Below are 24,243 nucleotides of genomic sequence, written 5' to 3'. Positions count from 1 at the left end.
GAGAGGTAACTGACAGATATTTCTCTCGCTTTTCCCCTCCCTTCCCCGCTATCTAAAAATAAATAAATAAAATTCTTAAAAAAAGAATAGTTAGACTGGTAAATAATTTAATACCTCTTTAAATTCACTATATTCTTCTTCAGGCATGATTTTTTCCATAGAGTATCGTGCTCGGACACGCAGGGATCCTGGTTCAATACCTTTTAATGGGATATGGGAGCTGAGCAAAAACCATTCATCTGTGGCATGTCCTTTCTGCAACCGGCTCAACTGGCAGCGCATAAATACTGTGATAGAAAAACATCAAATGATTACTATTTAAAAAGATGACACTATGAATTAGTCACACAAATAAATTATCCTGATATTTTGCCTTTTCTATAGTGTTAAATGCTTTTTATGAAAGAAGTTTTCAGTGATGTCACAAATTCAATACTAAATGCTTTACTTCATTAATTTACTGAATGTATACTACGTGTCAGACTCTTGCAGGAACGGATATGGGATACAGACATGATTAAGACATGGTTTCTGACTTGCATGGAGGTGCCAGTCTAGCCAAAAGGGCAAGAAATCAATTACAGTACAGTGTGTTAAGTGCCATAACAGTGCTTAATGATAACGGAGTACACAGAAATAATATCTAATTCAGCCCATGGAAGTTAAAATATCCATTTCAAAAGGTAACCCTTAAGGTAGTTTGTAACAGGATCTGGAGATGTAGCTAAGTATAAAGGTACAGAAAATGAGAGAGAAAGAGGGGAGGGGGACACAAGTGCAGTCCAAGTAAAAGGTAGGGTAGAAAATCCATGGATAATGCAAAGCTATGGGAAAGCTGTTATAGTTGGAGAGAAGCATATAAAAAAATTACACAGTGAGTGCAAAATAGGGAGGAGTGGATTCTGTGTCATTACTGGGGGTTGGATTTTATCCTAAAATTAATGGGGAACCACTAAAAAATGTTAAGCATTTAAGTAACACAAAAATTACAGAATAAACATTTTATAGAGAAAAATTCAGGCTTTGACCTATTTGTTAACACATAAAACACTCGTTTCTCTAAGCCTGAACTTTAGGACGGTATTAAACTAATTCACACCTATGTGAATTGCTAAATCCCACTGTCACCTGTTTCAGCAATAGGCTGAGAAAAGATGTGCTGGCGAGATAAAAACTGGGAAGATCTGACTACTAAAAATGAACAAATAGTGTGCTTGCTTTAAAGAAATTTGTTTTAAATAGTGTTTTTTGTCACTTACATGAAAAGTGTAGGAAAGCAAGAAAAACTTAAAAAGTAGACAGAGTAAGGGATGAACCACAGAAAGGTAACCAATGTTATTATTTTCTTGTTCTTCCTACTCATTAGGGAGGGTAGGATGAACAAATATGTAATTTATTCTTAAAACTTATTAGCTTTACAGTATGTACAATTCAGTCATATCAATACTTTTATAAGGACAAAAAGGAACTACCTCAAATTATACTACTTGTACTTTAATTTTAGTTTTAGACTAAGTTCATTATGAATTTTTTAAAATATAAAAACATTTTTCTTTTATTCTAGAAAGAAATTTCTTTATCAACTTACAGATATCAGGATCTTTGCTTTTCTTTGTTTTATTACTAAGAGTTATTTCAAATCTGTTGATGTCAGGAGGAAGATCGCTAAAGGAGCAAGGAGAAAAAGAATTAACAAAATATCCTGGCATCTAACTATCTAATTCCTTTCTTTCTAGTATCCAATAGGGTTCCTATTTTGCTACTAAACAACTTGAATGTATCAGATTTACAACTAGATTCAAAACATTTTTTACTGCTTCATACACGGAAATATAGACAAGCAAATTACACTTGCCCTACCACCTTTAACCTCTTCAGGTAAATCCTGGAAACCTTTGTAAATATTTTGTGTGTGTGTGTTAGTAAATGCTTTAGGAATTGTGAGTAATGTTAATTCATATCAATAATTAGGTCAAAAACAAAGGACATAGCACTTTACTAATAAAATGAACCAACAACAGAAAAAAGTATGTATGTACTTTTAAAGTACTGGACTTGATATCCTCTTCTGATGGTTTAGATACACACGAAAAAAAGGAACAAAAATGCAATATGGTAAAAGAAAATGATTTAATGTGATGATAAAATAAGACTTACTCAAAGACAAACTCTTCTGACCATACAGGGTTTTGCCCTTCCCTTGCATGAGTTTTTGCTACCTGGACACTGTTCAAGTAGATGTTGCAATATGGATTAGTAAAATGTTTCATAGGGAGTTTATGGGCTTCTTCAATATGTAAAATAAGACTGCTGACCTAAAGAGAGCACAAAAATTGTTACCCCAGATTTCAAGAATTACGCATTAGGTTTTAAAAGCAATTACTCTAAATACATTTTGTTTTGCAAGTTATTCCTCTAATTATATTCATGCAGAAGTAATGAAATATACCTTTTTCACTACAAAACAATGGTCCAGAGAAAATGAAAAAGAGGACACTTACTAATGTAAGCAAACAACTGTCACAACTGCAATCAAAATCCTGTATATTACATGATGCTCCCCTGAAGATTTAATTTCTATAGAGTTCCACAGCTATAAAATAGTTTTAAAACAGAGTCTACCTTTTCATTCTACAGAAAATGGTGCAATACAAAAAAAAAAAACATGGTCATTTGTCAGTTTTGATGCCAAAACTCAGACCAGCTACCTTCCAGTATCAGGACTTTTCCCTCCTGCCATCTACTACTTGCCTTGGGCAAGTCGGGGCAGGTCAGCTTCTCTGAACTATCTTCCCCAGATATAAAATGAGGAGAAAGTTTACACTGCAAATTGTAAAGATTCAAAGTAATATGTGTAAAGCACAAAGCAGACTACATGACACATAACAAGGGTTCAAGAGATATTAGCTCTATCATATTATACCTATAAATAATTTAATGGCTAAATTTCACACAACCTGTAAAAATTCAACATACTTTTCCACAGCTTACAAAATGTTAAAATATGTTTTGAGAACACACAGTGACTATGTGTGTAATTCAATTTCACTGGGAAGTCAGTCTTTTGGCTACTAGGAATATAAACTGTAGTCACCCTAATATTAACATTTATCTATTTCCAATAGAACAGTATGTTGAAATTCCCAAGCTTATTAGAAATTCCCATAAATAAAACAAGTCTCTTTCATCAATAAATACTATACCACACTTCCCTCAAAACTCTAAGAATGTTAAAATTACTTAACTTTTAGCCAATTATCTATGGATAACTATAAAAAAAGAAGAAAAAGGAAAATATGAAGTTGACTTTACACACCTTGAAAGGAAGAGCCAGCATAACTCTCCATAAACGAACACATCGGACATGTTAAGGTTTCAAACAAGATACTACCAAGAATTATGTAATAATGTTTCAAAAACAATTTCTATAAAATGAAAAACCCAGAACTTTATTGGTATTAGTACTTTAAGTAACACGATCTTTTCTATAAGTACCTTTAGTTCTGCTTTTTTGAAATGGGCCAAAATAACTTTTTTAAGGGAAAGAAAAAGTGCTAAACAGTTTCTTGAGTGGAAGGGAAAAAAAAAAAAAAACATTGATAGGTGTTCAAAAGCTGACAGTATTGATAAGTACCCCGCAGATATATAAAGAACATTTTTTTCATAAAGAAATAACTTTCTCTGGCTCCTGAAGCAAGTGGAAGCTTTAAAATGCCTGACAAGATTAATTTCTCTTAAGATCTTTAAAGTGTTTGTAATGTTGCCCAAAACACTTCGTCTAGAAATAAAGAACAAAGCAATAAAACAAAATGTGAAAGTCACAAATCAAAGAAAATTAAGTTTCACCTGACGCAAGCGTTTATTAGATGTCCCTGGACTACTTTTCCGTAAATTGCAAAATGCCTGCAGACCTTTCATCCAATCCTACAGAAAAATAAATAAAATAACAGCAGTTCAAAGAAATATACTATACTACAGTTTATTTAGTTTCCAATCATCAATAATTCTTTCCTTCTTGAGACTGCCCCTTCTAAACTCACAGTATACTATACTTTAATGTATCTGTACTCCAAAAACGTAAAAGTGACCAAAAAATTATATTTCTGTAAGAATTTGTATGTCTGTAGAATCTCTAAATTAATGTTAAGTATATCAATGAGTGCCCATTAATTAGTCAAAAAAATAAAATTTATTTATAGATAAGCTGTTATATTTGAGGCACCTTAACAATGAATTATGTATTTTATGAAGGGAGGCCTACTGAAAAACTAATAGGAAATGAAACAACTAATTTGATGACAAGCATTCTAATCTTTACTTTAAATCATGATAGTACTAGAAATGTGTACGGGGATCTGGGTTACTTGTACGCCTTTCAAATATAACATTAGACTTTTTTTGTAGCTACATTTTAAAATGTTTAGCCGTCTAGTGCTCTGGAGAAAACAGAGAAAAACTTTATCAAAAATAAATTTAAATATTTCACTTTGGCTTTACATTTTCGAGAAAGCTCTGTACCACTGTTTATTCAAATTATGTCTTTAATTTGTGGGCTATTTCAATGAATCTGAACTCTGTCAATGTTTAGTGAACATCTTTATAGTATGGCAAATTAAGACAAAATCAATTAGAAGAGAGTAACCAGAGAGCTGATAAGCCACCGAAATTACAAAAATTGGAAATACCAGTGGTATTTTTGGACTTGAAGCAGTATTTGGAAATGCATAATGTAGAAAGAGTATATAAAAATATAATAAAAAATGTTCTATTTATACAGCTAAGTGAGGCTGTATAAACATACTGAAATATCATCAAGGTATGTTAACACATCATCATTTAGAAAAAGGAAAAACATGGTAAAATAACGAGAAGATAGGATATTGAAATTTAAATTTCCTTCCTAACTCAATTTCCCTAAAATTTAAAAAATGTCTAACTTACCAAATGTTTTCAACCCTATTTTTTCATCTAAAAATCAGGGACATCTACACATAAAATATGGTTTTATATGTGAAGGCTAATGAGTATTTGAGATATTTTGCAATAATTTGAAATACAACACTCAATTATGATCCATAAAACATAATTGTTCATTGTCTAAGATATTTTTATAATTTATTAGTCAGATATTTTCATAATTTATGACAAGAGCCACAGTTTTCAGAGCATCTGCCTCATATCCAGGGTTGACAAATTATCTTCTATTTCCAACAAAGTCACTGTCTTTGACCTTAAACCACCTTCCATTTCCTTCCATAGAGAACAAGCAGAAATATAGCCATATTTCTAAAAAACACCACCAAACACCAGTAAGTATTACAGTTCAAAGAAATCAAAATATTTTTAAAGATCTTTTTAAAACATTGTTTCTTCAGATTATTACTTTAAATTTAGTAAAGGCTTTTAGAAGGGCACTGCACACAGATCAATGACTAGTGCCAAAAGCAGATATTATATCTAAACTTAGAGAAAAATAGAAGATTCCTAAAATACAGTTTTCTTTCTGATGACTGAACTTCTGTTTTTAGATATGGAGTTTAATTAGCAAAGGATAATAACACTTGTTAGCAAAATTACCTGGCTTACCTTTTGATTGTACTGAGAACACTATAACCTTTCTGCAGAGAGGATTTTAAATGAGTATTTTCAATTGGACTCAACATCATAGAGTATTAAAGGTCAATTTTACTTTTTTTTTTTTAATTTATAAATCATGTTTAGTCTATTACAGTTGTCTCAATTTTTACCCCTTTACCTCCCTCCACCCATTTCACCCCCACCCCCCGCTCCCACAGTCAATTCCCACTCTGTTGTCCATGTCCATGGGTCATTCACACATGTTCTTTGTCTAGTCCCTTCCCCTTCTTTCCACCATTGTCCTCCTTCCCCATCCCCTCTGGTCACTTTCAGTTTGCTCAATGTTTCTGTGCCTGTGGTTTATTTTGTTCATTATTTTGTTGAACAGAGTCCACTTCTAGGTGAGATCATATGGTATTTGTCTTTCATCAACTGGCTTAGTTCACTTAGCTTAATATTCTCCAGTTTCGTCTATGTTGTCACAAAAGGTAGCAGTTCCATCTCTCTCTCTCCTTTCTTTCTTAAATGCAGATTGATTTTATTTATTTTTTTAAATGTCAGTCAATTATATTAAAAAAAATTTAAAACCCTTGTAACGTCTCAGCAATTAAACCAACATGACACCAGCATTTGAAATGGAGTTTTCATTCCTAAACCCTTCACTGTGTTTTTCTGCCTTTCTTTCAAAAAAAAATGTTTTACACATAAAATTTGTCATTCCTTAAAAAGATGATTAGATTTCACACATTCTTATCACTTTATCTTAAATGCAATAGTTTTCTAGTATAGTTAAATAAAACACAGGCATAGGTATATAAATATCTAATCACTATGTTGTACATCTGAACTAATTTAATATTCTATGCCAACTGTAATTGAAAATAAATTTAAAAAATAAAACAATGGCTAAATATTTAACAATTAACATACCTCTGCTTGTTCTGGAGTTTCTCCTGCAAAGTAAAAAATGTAATGTTCTTCACTAAAGTGCTGGACTACTATCTGAAAACAGTTTGGCCTTTAAATACAAATAAAAAAGTTATTAGGAAGGTCAACAAAAACTACTAAATACTTAAGCTACTTTAAAAAAAATCACAATATGTTATATAAAATTAATATAATTCTTAATTTTAAGAAATACTTAATTGTACCAGGTCATCATTAAAAAGAAAATGTCAGCGGCATATATTTTAGAAAGCTTTTTTGTCTGCACTATTAAAATTTTATTAATCGTTCAATGTTGAAAAATTTTTAAACTACTGTGTAAATTCATTTTAAGAGACATAACAAATAGAAAAGTTACAAAAAAGTTGATGCAGAATTTCACATAGGTAATCCAAATACTTTTTAAAGCAAATAATGTTACTTCAACTCACTGCTCCAGGTGACATAAAATATACATACATATGCACTTGAAAAAGACTAGACATGTTCTTCAACAAAAAAATGTTTTTAGTGTTTGTCTCTCAAAAGATAGTGGCTGATGTGAATTTTCTTCTTTACGGTTTTATGTATTTTCAAATTTCTTACAAGTGACAGTTTTCCTCATCTGTTCAAGTGGAAACACCATCTACTCATCTTATATGCTTATTCTGAGGATTAAATAACTTAAGAGTGGTGTATAGTAAATATTGGTTCTTGTCCTTCACTGGACAAGTATGCACTGTGTTGTAATTCATTAGCATGTAAGTACAATATCAAATAGTTTGTCTTTCTTTGAAGAGGTTTTCTTCCTAACTAGACTTGAAAATGTTTAGTAAGGGCCTTCATGTTTTGAAAGTCAATAAATATTACTTCTATTTCTTGCTTTAACCAAAGATTATATCTTATACTTTAGTGTGAGGAGGCAATAGCAAAATGCCCAGAATACATACAAGCTTAACATTATTAAAGATAAAAGAACAATCTTTTCATGCTTTGAAAATGCCATAAAATAATGGAAAATGTAAACTAAAACATTCTGATTCTGAAAGTGGACTGTATCAGACTAAACTCCCAGCTGCATAAAATATAAACGAAACAAAACAAAACAAAACAAAAAACAGAAAGCAACTGTTTGAAAACACTGGAGGAACAATCAAAGCAGCTGAGACTTAAGGGGCCAAGATCATGTGAGGTGAGCCTGACATTCTCCACAGTTGTTCCTTTCAAGGTGTGTGTCCATTCCTATACTGTGTGGGGCAAGAAGCTGAGACGCTAAGCAGAAAGCAGCAGCTAAGATGCTAAAAAGCTGACCAGCACATTCAGCATTAGAAGACAAGTCTTTCAGTTGAGTCCCCTACAGAGCTATGCCTTCTGAATAAGGGCAAACCAAAAACAAACAGCCATCACCAATATTTCTGCTTAATTCTGAAGGAATCAAGATGAACAACCCTTACGCTAAATTTCTAGTAGAACAACAGTCCTTTCTAGAAGATATACATTATCCATAGCTTCTACAGTTCTGCATACATAATGTCGACCATTTGGTCAAACACAAGTAGACCAAACATTACAGGAATAATGATCAAACGACTGAAAAGCCAAAAGAAAAAATTGGCAAAGGAAAAAGACCTACAACATGTAATCAGATATTGAGGCTAGATATGACTTTCAAATACTGCAATTCAAACACTGCAATTCAAATGTTTAGGAAAACAGATAACAAAATAGAGAATTTTTTATAGATAACTTGATCTATAAAAGAAAAATTAAATCAAAATTCTAAATTAAAAAAATGTAATAAATAAAATTAGGACTTCAATAAATATATTATACTTCAAAAGAACAGATTAGTGAACTAAAAGACAAATCAGAAGAAAATCCAGCCCAAGGCATAGAAAAAAAAAAGATAAAAATGTAGAAAATTGCGTAATAGACACATGGATATAGTAAAAAGGCATAGTAACACAAATCCCAAAACACAAAAGTGGCAGAACTTTTAAAGAACTGTTTAAAGAGCTACTGACCAAGAATTTTCCAAAACTGACAAAAAAATAAATAAATAAAAAATCAAGTCTGCGGTTGAAGAGGCTCTACAAACATTAGCATAAATTTTAAAAGAAAATCCAGTAGGCATATTTTGGTTTAACTGCTGAAAATCAAAGATAAGGGGGAAAAAATCTCAAAGCATCCAAAGAAAAATAAAAGATAGTACCTTGAAGAGAGAAGAAAAAGAACTTTCTCTAAAAGAGAAACAATTAGAGTGACAAGGAAAATGTTGCACGGCAGAAAACAATCTTTAAAATGCTGAAGTAAGTGTCAACCTAAAATTTAATAACCAGCAAAAAAAATCCTTACTTAATGAAGATAAAACAGTAAATACTACAACAGTGAAATGATAAAGTTGTAAAAATTCCCAAATAAATTTCATTACAATAACTCTATTTCGGAAATGCCTCTAACTTGTGCCCCTGAAATGGTTATTTAGTAGAAGATGGTAAGTAGGGATAAATGGTGACAGAAGGAGACTTGACTTTGGTTGGTGTACACACAATATACAAATGATGTATACTTGAAAACTACATAATTTTATTAACCAATGAAACTTAGACAGAAAAGTAAAATAAAGCAGTATTAAGAGTCAGAAGTTTCATATAAAGCCCCTGACGTGGCTCAGTGGGTTAGGGGTCGTCCCGCAATGCAAAATGTCTGTTTCCATCCCCAGTCAGGGCACATGCCTACATTGTGGGTTCAGTCCCTGGTCAGGGCGCATGAAAGGAAACCAACTGATATTTCTCTCTCACATTGATGCTTCTCACCTTCTCTTTCTCCCTCCCTCCTCCTCTCTCTAAAAACTAAATAAAATCTTAAAAAAGAAATAAGAGTACTAAGAGACCTCTTAAAATTGAAAATAATCTGAAAAATGTGTACAGATGCGCAATTAAAAGCAGGCAGGAAAACAGCCAAACGAGCTGTCCAATATTTCTCCACACAGGTTGAGCATGCTCACCATTTACATCTGTTGCAGAGAGCTGGCTGCCTTTAACTTCACATTAGACATCACTTATATGCTGAAGGTCTAACACTGGATTCTATGCTTATACAAATCAAGAAATGCTCAGTGCCTGCCATGTATTTGATAACATGACAAAGAAAAAGATAACAGCATTTATCGAAAATTTCCCCTTTTGTCTTACGATATTTGCATCTTACGATACATAATTTGGTATTAACCTATTTTTCACTAGTCCTATTATCTGATAGAGGTGTTTTTTCATTTCCATGAAATATATGTATGGATGGTATTTTCCTTGGCATTCAGTCTTTCTTGGCACTTCCAAAAAATTTTACAGTAAGGCGCACAAAAATACAGATGATGGTAAACTGGCATACTTGGGGGGGGGGGTGTCACTTTTTAAAAATTACACTTTTGATACTTCCCATCAATGTAACTTTTACATATTAAGTTTAGACTTGGTATTATTAAATATAATTCATGACTTTTTCAAAAGTCTTCAAATTCTTGGATCACCTCCAACAAGAAACTGCATTATTCAATAAGCACACGATGACCTGGTAGCAAATGGTAAATGGGTATTTACTGCTTTTTCACTATCTGACAGAAACTCCTTTCTTGATATTATTAACCAGAATAGAAATAATTCAGTCTTTTTAAATTGCACTGAAAAGATCTGATCTTTCTTTAACTCTAGTTCTTTTTTTTTAAATGGCAAGTATAATGTTACCTTTCTTTTCATAATAAAAACAGGTTTTTGATCCAATTGCACTAGTTCATGTTAAGTATGTCAAAATAATTGTAAAGCTTTTCCTCAAGCTTATACAGATGTTGCTTTATCAGTCTTAATAATTCTTTGAGATTCATATTATTCAAAAATTATAAGTTTTACCAGTGAATCATATTTAACCTCACTTTTCCAAAGTTGAATTTCTGCTTTGATTCCAAAAACTGTCAGAACACATTAGTATCTTTTTGTGCTGTCATTATTTGAAGGAAGTTTACCTATTCTTCAATAAACGTGCAAAGTGAGAACCATTCATCAAAAAGTTTTTTTTTCTCCTAGGTCATAAACTTTGAACAGCTTACATACTTTGGTATCAAACAGGAGGGCGTTATTCTGATCCCATTTCTTCCCATAAAACTGAAACACGCAGCAAAAAGCTCAGATTTTGTTAGTCTCAATGTAAAAATTTCATTTTCATGTGGAACTAACTGCATATAGGAGCATGTTCATACTGCTTATTTTCCAGAATGAATTTTTTTTGAAATGATTATATTATTTTAATCTTTGTATTCAAATTGAAAAGTAATTAATTTTTCAAATGGTGTCCTCTCCCAGTACAATTTTTTTTTTATTTTTTCAAATACATTTGTCTCTGCCTAGCCCCCACCACTTTCCCTTGCCCCCTCCCTCCTTCCCTCCCTCAGCTCTTCCCCTTTGGTTTTTGCAAAACCCTTTAAATGTTCCTATCTTGAAGCTTCATCATCAATCATAAACTTGAATACTATTTCCATAACATCTTTTTGGTTTCTCTGAATGACCAATAATTTACTTCGAAGTATTTCTCTATAGTTTGCAGCTTCATCCGTTCGCAGTAAAAATGTAATCTCTGTACCTTCTGATTCACCAATTAACTTACTGATAATCTTATCCAAACCCAATCTAATACAGTGGAACCTCAGATCTCAAACTAAATTCATTCCAGAAAAGCATTCAGGAAATGATGTGTTGGAAAACTGAATCTCCTTTGTCACCTGAGAGACGCGTGACTGATCCTACAGGTATCAGCATGAAAGGGTTGTTGGGTAGAGAATCGACCTGAAGTTCTGTTCGACAACCAAGACACATTTTCCAGGAACAACTTGGTTGAGAACCGCACTGTTGGAGAATGAAGGTTTGACTGTACTATTTGAAAGTGTTATATCTTCTATTTGTTTTGCTTTTTTGGCCTCAAACATAAAGATGGTAGTTTCCATGCAGACTGATAAAACAAGCAACTCTCCAGTTCTATGAAGAGTTTTTGGCTTTAGCTTCAATTGCATGATCTAACAAGCCTCCCAAGCATAACCTGACACTGCAGGAACAGACCTATGAATGGAGGGGATTGGGAAAAGATGGGGGAAAAGAGAAACTTTTATTTGGCACTCACAGTTCTTTAGTGGTATGGCGCCAGCACCAATCATTTATTCAATAACTTTTATGCAATATTTAGGCTGAAGAAAGGAAGATTTACTGGATTTAGTTATCTAAATTCAATATATTTCTTATTAAGTGGCCTAATAAATGGGCTGAATTTTTTTAATTAAAACTTTCTATTTTTTGAATTTAATAACTTCCCAAGTTTAATTACCAAATTGCCTTATAGTAGGAAAATAATTACCTGTACATTAAAGCCAACCATAATGTAAGGATGAAAAAAATACTAAAATTACTTTTTCCTCAAGAAATCCATTATATATGTTACGGTAATAAAAACAATTTTAATTTCTGTGTTAATAAAAAAAATGTAAAAAACAAAATGAAATTAAATTCTACACATGAACACAAAAATTAACTTCATTGATGATCAACTAAAACTAGTGAATAAAGTAATATTCAGAGTATCTCGGTGCTATAAGAAGAAAGTCAGGGGGAAGTACTGAAGTATGGCCACTACAGAGAGCCTTCTGTTTACAAGTGTTATGTACCAATTCTTTTGCCACAATAAAACAATGAATTAGAACAGTTTATTGATGAAGTCGTATCATTTCAAGTGTTATAATTTTTGAAATTTAAAACGTTTTAATATTTTTATTATAACTTTTACAACCACTAATATTGTAAAAACACCTATAATTTACTCATAGAAGTGATTTCATACTCATCCTCCAAGACTCAGCTTAAACCACCATCATATTACTCATCTCAATAAGCTAGTCCCCAAAATCTCTCCCCTCTTGCAGCTGTGGATAGCACAGGTAAACTATGAAGTGAACAGTGTGATTGTCTCCCTAAAATCCATTTCACACCCCACAAGGTAAAACATCCTCACTACTTGGAGGGGGCGGGAAAGGGATAATCTCCAATAGCAGGGCTAGGCACTGAATAGTCTCACTTTATGAAGGTAATCCCATTCTTTTGCTCTCTCAGGTAACCCACAACTAGAAACTGTCAGAGGTGCTCAACAGTGCACCCTTGGGATTTTCAATAGATCTGGAGGAAATGCTCACTTCTTTCTCTGGTTCTACCTACCACCTTGGTTCCATGAAGGAAGCTGGTATGTGAGAAAGACTCCAACATACACAAAGAAAGGCAAAACAGAAAGTTGAAAAGGAGCCAAGCCTTACAAAAACTTATTTTTTCTTGTTATTTTTTTGGAACAACTATTTTTATGAGATATTAGGACTGTTCAGAAACAAAAAAGGAGGGTATCAAAGTCAAATGAATTCATGAAAATACATCACATTATACTCCAGTTTTAGTGATTCACAATATAAACACTAGCTAAGACTCCAAAAAACCCTGCTGTATGGAAACTAAATATTTAGCATTGCAGAAACTGATTTTTAACAATTTTTAAAAATTGACTACTAAAATCACAAATAACACGAATGTGATCTCTGAAACACAATTTAGAAAAAAGAAATGAAAAGGTTTTATCAATTTAATTAGGATAAAAGTAGATTTGCCTAGGGAAATGCCATCCTGTATCAGAAAAATAAGTTGTTAAAAACACTTGTTATAACTGCTTTGTGCTTTATTAATCATTACAATAGGCAGTAAACAATGGTAAATATATCTAGAAACACTCTGGAATGGATTGTTGGTAATACTGACAGTGGAAGGTAAAGAAAGGCAACTGTACTTCAGCAAAAAACTAGATGTAATCAAGAGCTGTATTTGCCTTGTGATGTTCAGGATTTACTGTTAGAGTATACATTTTATATAGTTTTAAAACTTTGGAAATTAAAATAAGAAAAATGTTTTAATATAAAATCTGAAATACTATCTTTCCTACTGAAAACAATTGTTTTTATATTACAATTGTTTCTCCGTGTTGCTTAAGAACATGCCTATCAAGTGAGCAGTACAATTGACTATACCTAATATCAGATACACTAAGTTAACAGAGAATGTGATAAAACAGAGGGAGAATACAAGACTCAAAGTAAGTCACTCAGAAGACTGGTGGTAGGGACAGGGAGGAAACACGCTATTAATAGATAAGTCTTACTACAGGAAATGTCATTCCAAAGATTCTCTGTATTACGGTAGAGTTGTATTTTATGCACAGGTTAATCTAAACTAGTAAGGATAAGGAAGGAAGACAAAAATTATCCTAGAAAGTAAATGTCATTTTTAGATGATTTTAGGGCTCTCAAAATTGCTTTGCTATGATTTGAAATGATCTGAATATACCCATTTTATGAATAAAACAATTACAAAAGAAATTTTTTTCTTACCTGCCGAAGAGACTATCATGAACAACATAGACAGAACATACACTGAGATCTATTAATCCTTTTGGTTTTGTAGCTCGTTTTTCACTCTCAAAATAAATAAGCTGGGCATCACTGCCCTCTAAGATAAAATATAAATTTTTCCACCGTTTTCCTTTGCCTGTTAAAAAAAAAAAAATTTCCCTTAGCCAAACGATGAATTGTGAAGTCATACATATTAAAATCATAAAAATTATCATTGTTGAAAATAAAAATTAAATACATTTTAGTGTGATGACTGCAGGGGGTAGGGGGTGGATGGAGGTGGAAGAGAGTATAAGGAGGATAAATGGTAATGGAAAAATATAATGAAAAATAAACTATTAAAAATTAAATATATTTCAATTTTCATTCCAAAGTTTAAATAATATACTAATCCTAATAAAAATGAGAAAATGTTTGTAATTTACTTGTAGAAAAATGACTTTTATTATATTGCTTGTTTTTTAATGAATCGGAGTAAATGACTAAAGGACCTAAACTCTATCTTTAGAAATTTCCTGATGATAAACTCTTTAAGATTCTTATTTAGTAGTAATTCTTTTTCAGTCTTAAGGGATGGAGGGAAACCTCTTCCACTAACCATGTGCCCTTCCAACCGCCTAACATTTCTTAATGTCAAAATGAGGCAAATCTATAAAATAAAAACATCACTACCATAAATGTGCCAAGTGCCATAAAAGTTTCTCTTTTTAAAAAGAACTGGGGTGGGTGTCTGGGTATAGGATGGGGGAAGGCAAAGAATCAAATACCTAGCACTGGACCTATCCTCAGGAGTGAAAGACACAGTTGGAAATATATAAGCTTGTTTCCTAAAACTCTGATTGGAAATGTGGATTAATATATCTAGACTATATTTTAAAGGCTATTTAGATAAAAGTTCTAAACAAGGGCCAATTACTAATAATTCAGGTCAAACTTATTAAATACTTACCTCAACGGTAAAGTTTAATTCTCAATATTTACAGTGCCTCTATTGTAAGTGATAAAATACTAAATTTGAACCTTTAGTCTTAAAAGTTTACACTTACCCTTTTTTAGAAGATAACCTTTTTTAACAATATTTTTATAAAAGGCATCTTTTGGTTTTCGACGAATTGTATTATATATTTCCTTGCCATCCACTGTATCATTGAGTACTTGTTCTTGTTCCTGAGTTTTTAAAAGCATTAAAATCGTTTCATGAATTCTTGATGGAAATTAAGTAAAATCCACTCAAATACAAGATAAAAACCAGATTATGTGTTTGTCTAGACATTAGGAAAATGTTTTAAGTACTAAAATCTAAAACAATATAACACACATATATTAAGAGATCATTTGCTTTTCAAAGAAATTCTCAAAAAGGTTTCCGTACCATTTCTCAAGTACATGGATAACTAATACGCTATTTTGAAAAATACAGTAGTCCCTTCTTGTCTCTGGTTTTGCTTTCTGCGGTTTCAGTTACCCGTGGGTCAATCATTGTCCAGAAATATTTAATGGAAAATTCAAGAAATAAAACAATTCATAAGTCTTAAATTGCATGCCATTCTGAAGATCATGATGAAATCTTGCTTGGGATGTGAATCATCACTTTTTCCATTGTTCCGCACTGTATCTGCTACCTGTCCATTAGGCATCTCAGTTAGATTAACTGTTGAGGTATCATAGTACTTGTGTTCAAGTAACCGTTACAGTAGCCTAACACTATGTCACAATGTCTACATCATTCACCTCACTTCTCTCATCACATAGAAACTGTATCATCTCGCACCATCACAAGAAGGGTGAGTAATGTACAATAAAATACTTGGAGAAAAAGCAACCAAATTCACATAATTTTTATTACAGTATATTTTTATAATTGGTCTATTTTATTGTTAGTTATTGTTCAACTCTACTGTGCCTAATCTATAAATTAAACTTTATGATAGGTATATATGTATAGGAAAAAAGACTACATACAGGGTTTCGTACTATCTGCAGTTTCAGGTATCCACTGGGGAACTTGGAATGTATTCCCCTCAGATAAGTGGGGAGACTACTGTACAATTTGCTTTTGTTGTGTGTTTTACAGCACATGAGGTTTTCAAAACATAAATTTGTCCCAACAGCTAATAAATTAGGAACCAATTTAAGAATAAAGCAAAGTCCTGTTTGCTTCTGTACAAACACATCTGAGAAAAACACTTGGTGAATGCATAAAACTTGCACCCAGCTGAACTTGGATACATGGGGATACACAAAATACACCTCAGATCCCCCTCAGTTTCCCAGGTCTTATATGCTATACCCATCCATCCACATCTAGTGTTATGCCGTCTGATTTCAGATAATCCTCTTTCTGTCACTTCACAGTATTCAAAACCCTTCCAATGCTGACTTCCACATCTGATCTTGTTCAAGGTAAAGTGCCATATTTACTGTATTGTTCATATATTTCTTAACCATTTAGCATGCATAAAAACTATGCTAAGTTTTTATTAAGTGCTTATCTTTAAGTGTCACTGATGAAGTTTTTGGTGTTGTGCCCCAAACCACACTTTTCATACTACCCTGTGGTTTTTAATTGCATGACTTTACATAACACTGTCAATTTTAGGAATGCATATCTTAACTGGTAACTCACCTACCCCTACTCTCAAATAAAAACAACAATAAAAATTGTATCAGGAAAAATATAAAGAGAAGAATGCCTTTCTAATCATCTTTCCAAAATAAATCAACCTCAAATATTACCATCTGGGTACATTAGATTCAATTTTAGTTGTTTAGTTGTGTTTTTTTGTTTCTTTTTTTGTTTTTGGAACAGTTCTTACACTTACAGAGATTAATATTTTATGACTTTTTCTCTAGAGATTTCATAAGTCCATTTAATCCTTTTATAATTCTAGGATATGAGATTCTCATGAATCTTATTTTTCCTGTATCTTGAAACAGTCTTATGTTTCACCATCCTAGGAACCATTTCATGATTACTCAAAAACTACTCCCAAGTATGTTCAAGAGCAGAGTTGGCACACCATGGTACATATGCCAAATTCAGCCCATTGATCATTTTGGGACATAGAACTTCACTGGAACACAGCCACACACTCATTCCTCTACATAAATCCTGTGGCTGTTTTCACACTACAAAGACAAGGTTTATTATTAGCAGCTGAGACAGAGACTGAATGGCTTATACAACCTAAAATATTTACTACCTGGCCCTTTGTAGAAGAAGTTTGCCAGTCTTTGCCCTAGAGGATGTGAAAGTGAAATAAATCATCTCTATTGCACTACCCTTTTGCAGCTTTTTTTTTCCTATGTTGCCAAGTATTGCATTATCTTTTAAGGAAGAAAAAAGACTATTTTTGTTTTTTCATTAGTCTTCACTGAAACTAAAAATGTAGAACTCAATTTTCTGCTCATAACAGCAAAGAGAAAATATTGGCAAAAGAATGTGTTTGATAATTATTAAAAGAATCAGAAGATGAGTGAAAAAAAAAAGCACATGGCAGCACCTTGGTATCCAATGTTATGATAAAATTTATTTTGATAAGCAAAATCTCAGACTACAATTCTTCAGAATATCTTTGATATATTTTCTCAAAACTCAAGAATTACTGAGTAAACAATATATTTGGGGGTGGGGGGGTGCGGATACAGTGTTCCCATTCGTTAGTCACTCAATAGGAAGGATATCATCATCCAGTAATTTTATGACAAGAATTTAGATTATCCTGTTTTGCTAAAAGGAAATGAGACTACCCTTAATTTTTATGCTTATGCAACAAGATTTACTTCACATGATTTTAAGAGGATGAAAGGTAATTTTTATCTAAAAGGTTATTAAGAGACATAAAATGTAGAATTTTTTAAAATTCACCATACTGATCATTCTAATTGATGTTTATTTATCAACCTAAACATAAAAATATTTTGAACTTATGTACTCTCCCAACAAAAATATGAGCCATCAAATTTTTCAGAAGTATTGCTATTGATGATGCAAGTACAGGAACAACAAGAAAGAATTATAAACTAGAACCCAGAGAGGTATCTTTAAAATCTGGACTCACTAGTCCATTTTGACAGTGAAAGTGCAAGAAGAGCTAGAGTAATTATAAGCAAGAACTTACTAGAAATGTATCAGAAACCTGGAATTGGGGTTTACAAATGGGTATGTTCCAGGTCCATGCATAACAGTGGGTGAACAATTATTTGCCTTCAGAAGACACTGACCATTTCAAGTACATAAGCCTTTATAACCTGGGACAGATGGGACAAAAATTTGAGTTTGCTACATTCAAATTATTATTAAATTTCCTGATAAAGTTGTTTTGGGACTATCCTTTTATTCCTATTTCTACATATTATTTCTAAAATGACTTAGAATATAAAAAATTAAAAAGGATACACTGAGCCCAGATGATTAATAGTGATGAATACTTTCTCACTTATATATATTTGAACTTATTATTTATTTCAATAGTGATAATATTTAGTCGTAGCTGCAGAATGGGGCATATTTGTAGTTTGTTACTTAAGACATATTACATGAACATTTGGATTTAAATATATGATTTCAAGAAAATTTATATAGGTCTTTAATAAGTTATATTAAAGCTGGGACTGATACACAGATGTACAAATCCTAAAGGATTCTAATATATTAGAAGACACGGTGGGCAAGAACACAACTTCATTTTCCAAGTTCCAGTAAATCACTGGATGGTAGTTGGCTAGGATTCTTTGCCCACTCTACACAGTTCTGGAGAAGAAAGTCTTATATACCTCTCCAAGGGAAGAAGATAATCTGATCGGTTAGAGTCTGAAAACCACTGAAGCAAGCTTTTGCACTGAAGTTAGGTGTATAGTCTCAAAGCTAGACTTCCACTGAAAATGTCTTTGTCACTTAATGGCTAGAAAGACTCCACTTAATAAATTAATTCAATATATGTCTGTTGAGTGCCAGGCATTGCTCTAGTTCTTAAGATACATTAAGTGAACAAATCAAAGATCCTTATCTGCAAGAAACTTAAACTCTAATGAGGGAAAGAGATAATAAACAACTAAATTGTATTGGGATGCCATTCTAGGGTCTTGTAAGCCACGAGAACTTTGGTTTTTCCTGTGAATGAAATGCAGGAATACCTGCAAGTATTAAACAGAGGACTGAAATGATATGACTTGCATTTTAAATGTGTTTCTCTGACTGCTGTGAAGTGTTAAGGGGGCAAAAGTAGAAAGAGAGAAAATCAAATTCTAGTCATGGTCATATTCTAGATATATTATGAAGACAGAGTTAGCATGATGTTCTTGAGAGTCTGGATATATAGTGCAGCAGAAAAAGAGAAGAATCAAGAATGTCTTTGAGACAGGAGAGTAAAAAGCTGGAAAAATTCCTTGGTAAGTGGAATAGGGAAACTGAGGTAGAGAACTGAATGAACTGGCTGGGCAATTTACAGCCAGATACAAAAGGTCACCTCCCTAGAGATAACATCTAGGTCTCATTTATTTTTCAGCTCCAGGCCCAGAAAAGCAGCAAAACTAGGTGGGCGATGCCAGGGCCGTATGCAATGGCTGATGACTCTCTGCCCTGTCACTGACCAATCAGTGGAGACCTTATGGTCTTCTGGACTGTTAGGAGCCTGAAAGAGCCCAACTGGAAAACTGAAGAATATTTTACTGACACCCTTCCCTGAGACCTCCCCCAAGATTCCTGCCTACAAGACTGTAACAGGGTGGGTTGGGCCAAATCACTGGGGAGCAGGGAGAAATGCCAAGGCAGCAGACTGAAACAGCTGCAACAGGAGGCAGCTACACAAGGCAACAGTAAACAGCATGCACGACCCTGGCAGCCAAGCAGCCCATGACCCTGGCAGAAGGAGCTTGCCTTGAGGCTGCACAGGGCCGAAAACGTCAAAACACATGTGTACGATGGGAGTCAGCAAGCCACAGCAGAGGCCCATATATCCCACCCGGGGCCAAGATGCTTGTGAGCATCTGGGAAATTTCTACCCCCTTCCGCAAAATGGTGGCTAGAAGAAGGGCAAAGACACCTGTGGCAAGCATGACCAACATTGGCCTACATTTACTGAAAAGCTGGACTCTCCCACAGGATGCAGGATTTTGGCAGGGGATTGTAGAGGAGAATGCATGCAGAAGTCTCCCTCTCTTCCTTGCCTTGCACCCTGGTTGGGGAATGCTTGCAGGACCAGCAGACACTGAGCCCACTTGGGGCTTAGGCCTCGTTCAGCTAGAAGACAGTTCAAAGAGGCGGAGTTCTGCACTGGGATGTATACATCACCAGATGCCAGCCCTTAGAACACTGCAACCCTGGCCAGCACACCACACAGGTCCTGGACTGCTTCCACTCTCTCACATTGAGAGAGGTGTGAGCTGGGAAAGTTCCTTGGCCCAAGGAGAGCAGGCAGCCTCAGGCACTGAGGCCCCACCGATGGGGCTTTCCCTGCATGACCATTTGGAGTGATCTGGCAGGGCACCCCAGACTCCAGGGAAGAGAAAGAACTGCATGAGGCGATGGCAATGCTAAACCCACAGGAGTGCACCAGAGAGAGAGCCTGAGAACGGAGACCCATTTCTGTGTTTCTCCTGAGCTCCAAAAGAACAAATAAGCAATTGTGCAGCACTTCTGAGCATGGATGTGAATTTCAGTCTTTTTGGGAACATAGAAATTTCCATGCTCTGCGGGAGAGGTTGGCTTAGAGCAGGAATGCTCTGAATCCTGTTAATAAAAACCTCTTTCCTTCCCCACAAATCTTCCTGTTATGCTTATACATGGCAACAAGTGGCCCAACTCCTGGCTGCCCTGACGACAGTGATAAAAGCCTCAAGACAAAGGACCCAGGGTGTGCTCTCCCTCTGGGGAACAACCCTCACCACGCCCTCTCCCTTTTTCTTCTCCCACGTCTTTCCCCACAGGCGTCATTCTTCTGAACTCTATGGGAACGGGCAACTGGCAGCTTGTTCAAGGCTAATGACCTCAACCTGTCCCCAAGTTTTGCTTTCCCCTGACTTCCCAGTGAACTAAGGCAGCCCACCCTAGGCTCTCCTGTTGCTTCTATGCTAAGCCCTTCCTTGTTTTTCTGTCCTCAGCTTTAATAAATGTCCCCTCATAGTCACCTGGACTTGTGTTGTGAAATCTTTCTTACACGAAGTCAAGAACCCATTCACTACCAGTTGGGGCTAAGTAGATCCACTCAGGGCCAGGCCTTCCTCTATGGTATTCTTTAAGTAATTTACTTATCCTCTCAGGTCTCAGTTTCCCCTCTGTAAAAAGGTTATGATTACAGGATCAACCTCATCAAGATGTTAAAAAAAAATACATTAACTAATACTTCTAAGAAATAGTGCCTAAAACATATAATGCTCAAAAACTGTTATTTTTAGTGTGGGGTGTCTCAAAAGGCTGCTGCTTTTGTCTAATGTCTGTTTCACAAAGTATTCATTACACAGAGTAGGCAGACCTGGCTAGGACTCTTACTCTTTCTATTCTAGCTCCTTCCTCTGAGCTGGGGTTTGCAGGGTCATCTCAGGGGAAGTGAGCTGATTTTCTAGCTAACTGGTTTTTCCATTAATAAAAGGATATTACTAGTCTTTGTTTTCCTAATAGTTATAATCATGCTGGTAAGAGTAGGTAAATGTCATGATTCCCAAACTTCTACTGTAATCTACTTTTACTCAAGGCCCAAACTAATACCCTTCAAAGAGCATAATAGTTTTTATGTAGTAATCAAATTGCTTTGTAATTGGCATCAGTTATTTCTGAAGTATTCAGTGCATTTATTAGGCACTTATGCAAAAAACAACAATTTGAGGTTTGTTCAGGTATGAAGCAGTAACACATTTAAGTATGGGGCACACTGTATATTTGAAGTAATTATTAAAACAACCTTATAGCCCTGGCTGGTGTGGCTCAGTGGACTGAGTGCTGGCCTATGAACCAAAGAGTCACTGAACATGCCTGGGTTACAGGCCAAGTCCCTGGCTGGGGGTGTGCAAGAGGCAGTCAATGTATCTCTCACACATAGATGTTTCTCTCCCTCTTTTTCTCCCCCTTTCCCATCTCTCTAAAAATAAATAAATATTTTACAAAATTATTTTTTTAAAAAAACACCTTATAACAAGTACTAAAAAGTTTACTAGATGCCACATACTATTATGATCACACAATTTTATTTCTAATTGTAAAAATTAAATTAGAAAATTTTAAGCATGAATTCATGATGGAAAAAATGACAATCTATAAACCAACATATTTTGTGGACTTCTGAAACAAATTAAAATCATCATCAACTCAACAGCTAATATGTATTAGAATTAAGGATATGGAAATGGGAATGGGTCATTTGAAGGTAAATGCATCTCTGGCCCCTAATAAAAACACCCTGAGCAGGTTTTCCAGTAAGTATATACAACGCTATGGGTTAAAAAAACAAAAACAAAGTTTTACATATGTTACTAATTAGAACAGTGAACAGCCAAGGTCTGCCAGAACAATCAACAAAAGTACTCCACCAATGCTAATCAGAGTTATCAAGAAGGTGTCAAAGAGTAAGTGAAACTTGACAGATCTTAAACCAGCAGCATTCAGATAAGCAGAGAGGAAGAGGGTGACATTGAGACAGCAACAAGAACAATGAAATCAAGATACATTAGTGATAATACAGAGAGTGAAGTGGGTACTTTCTGCTGAAGAGCAGATATCCATTCTCAATAAAGACTGATTGAATATCTAATGTTAGGTACTATTCTAGACACTGGGAATACAACAGAAAACCCCTGCTCCTATGGACCTTGCATTCTACCAGAAAAGTCTGAGGAAATAAAGCTAGATACACAGGGTGGGCAAAAGGAGGTTTACAGTTGTGAGTACCATAACAGGTTATCCTTGTATTATTATTTTTTTATATTTATATTATTTTCCATTCAACCGTAAACATATTTTGCCTACCCCTGTATTAAAATGTGACAAGATTATGACAATTCTTGAGTTTATACTGAGCGTTAGAATAATGAGTCCCCCCTCAGCAACTGAAATGAGTATTAGGTATAACCATCTGAAACTAACTTGTTAGGAAAAGAAAAAATCGAGACATTAGAGACACGGCAAGTCACGAGTTTAGTTGGATACGCAAAATCTCTCCCAATCCTTTATGCCCTGCGCTATTAGAGTCAAGCACCACACACACAACCACAGTTTGGTCAATGATGACAGTAGTCCCATAAGATTATAATGGAGCCAAAAAATTCCAATCACCTGGTGATGCCATAGATGTTGTAGTTGTCAGAATGTAGTAGTGTAACACACTACCACGTGTCTGTGATGATGCTATTGTAAACAAACCTACTGCACTGTCAGTCATATAAAAGTATTAGCACATACAATTACGTACAGTACACAGCACATGTGATAAACTGTTACTGATTTATGTATTTAATAGACTATACTTTTATTGTTTAAAATGTACACTTTCTACTTAGTAAAGTTTACTGTAACACATTACGCTCTGTTATGCCATCAGCAGCATCACACATCTCATGTTTACCTCATCTCTTTATTACATCTTTTCTCTAGTGATGATTTAATCTCATACTGTTTGCAGCAACAATGCAGGCCACCTAGGTTTGTGTAAGTACACTCTGACAGTCTCAAAAAGACCATATTGCATAACAATGTATTTCTTAGAACACATCCCCACCATTAAGCAATGCATGACTATGTCCTGTTTTTGCTACTATCTTTCCCACCACATTTTGCAAAGTATGATGAGAAAGAAACAGAGGCTAATTAATCTCCCTATGCATTCAACAACAAATATTCAACAAGTCCTCTTGTTGAAAGCCAATTTTTCCGACTCTGTTCTGGATTTTAGTGACGCTACCTTCTCTAGGACCTGCACCCACCATTGTCTCTCCTGTTTATAACTGGCTTTATTCAGAGTTATACAGACATGCTCAAAACTCTTACCATAAAACTATAGACAAATAAACAAAGAGATAAAGAGCTTATGTACTCTAGGCCCTACATTTTCTCCCAGCTATCATTTTTTATATAGTTTCTTTACTTACCAAGCTCACCTAGATAAGCCTGGCTGTGATTTCTCCTTGCTGTCTCCACTTTAGCCTCCAACAAACTCACTCCTTGACCCAGTGCAACTTGGCTTCTGCCCCCACCACTGCTTCTATTCTCAAAAAGCCATCAAGGACTTCCTAATTATCTAGAACCAACATAAATAAAAACTAAGAGATTCTCT

The 24,243-nt window shown here is 34.3% G+C and overlaps 1 protein-coding gene across 3 annotated transcripts in view; it reads right to left on the bottom strand.

The window, feature by feature from the left end:
* The window catches only part of RASA1 (RAS p21 protein activator 1), a 111,194-nt gene that overhangs the window by 21,408 nt on the left and 65,543 nt on the right, over nucleotides 1–24,243 (bottom strand). For all 3 annotated transcript variants that reach the window (XM_054578571.1, XM_054578570.1, XM_054578572.1), the window contains exons 10-16: nucleotides 15,028–15,148; nucleotides 13,961–14,117; nucleotides 6,508–6,595; nucleotides 3,847–3,924; nucleotides 2,158–2,315; nucleotides 1,589–1,665; nucleotides 115–287 (exon numbers count right to left, since the gene is read on the bottom strand). In XM_054578571.1, coding sequence (XP_054434546.1) covers nucleotides 115–287; nucleotides 1,589–1,665; nucleotides 2,158–2,315; nucleotides 3,847–3,924; nucleotides 6,508–6,595; nucleotides 13,961–14,117; nucleotides 15,028–15,148 — 852 coding nt within the window. The remainder of the gene's footprint in view (nucleotides 1–114; nucleotides 288–1,588; nucleotides 1,666–2,157; nucleotides 2,316–3,846; nucleotides 3,925–6,507; nucleotides 6,596–13,960; nucleotides 14,118–15,027; nucleotides 15,149–24,243) is intronic.

Source organism: Pteronotus mesoamericanus, unplaced genomic scaffold, assembly GCF_021234165.1.
Source record: "Pteronotus mesoamericanus isolate MK-2021 breed Mesoamerican mustached bat unplaced genomic scaffold, CSHL_Meso_final contig_50, whole genome shotgun sequence".
Classification (NCBI taxonomy): domain Eukaryota; kingdom Metazoa; phylum Chordata; class Mammalia; order Chiroptera; family Mormoopidae; genus Pteronotus; species Pteronotus mesoamericanus.
The sequence above is the reverse complement of the archived record's forward strand: the minus strand, read 5'-3'. Positions and strand labels throughout refer to the sequence as shown.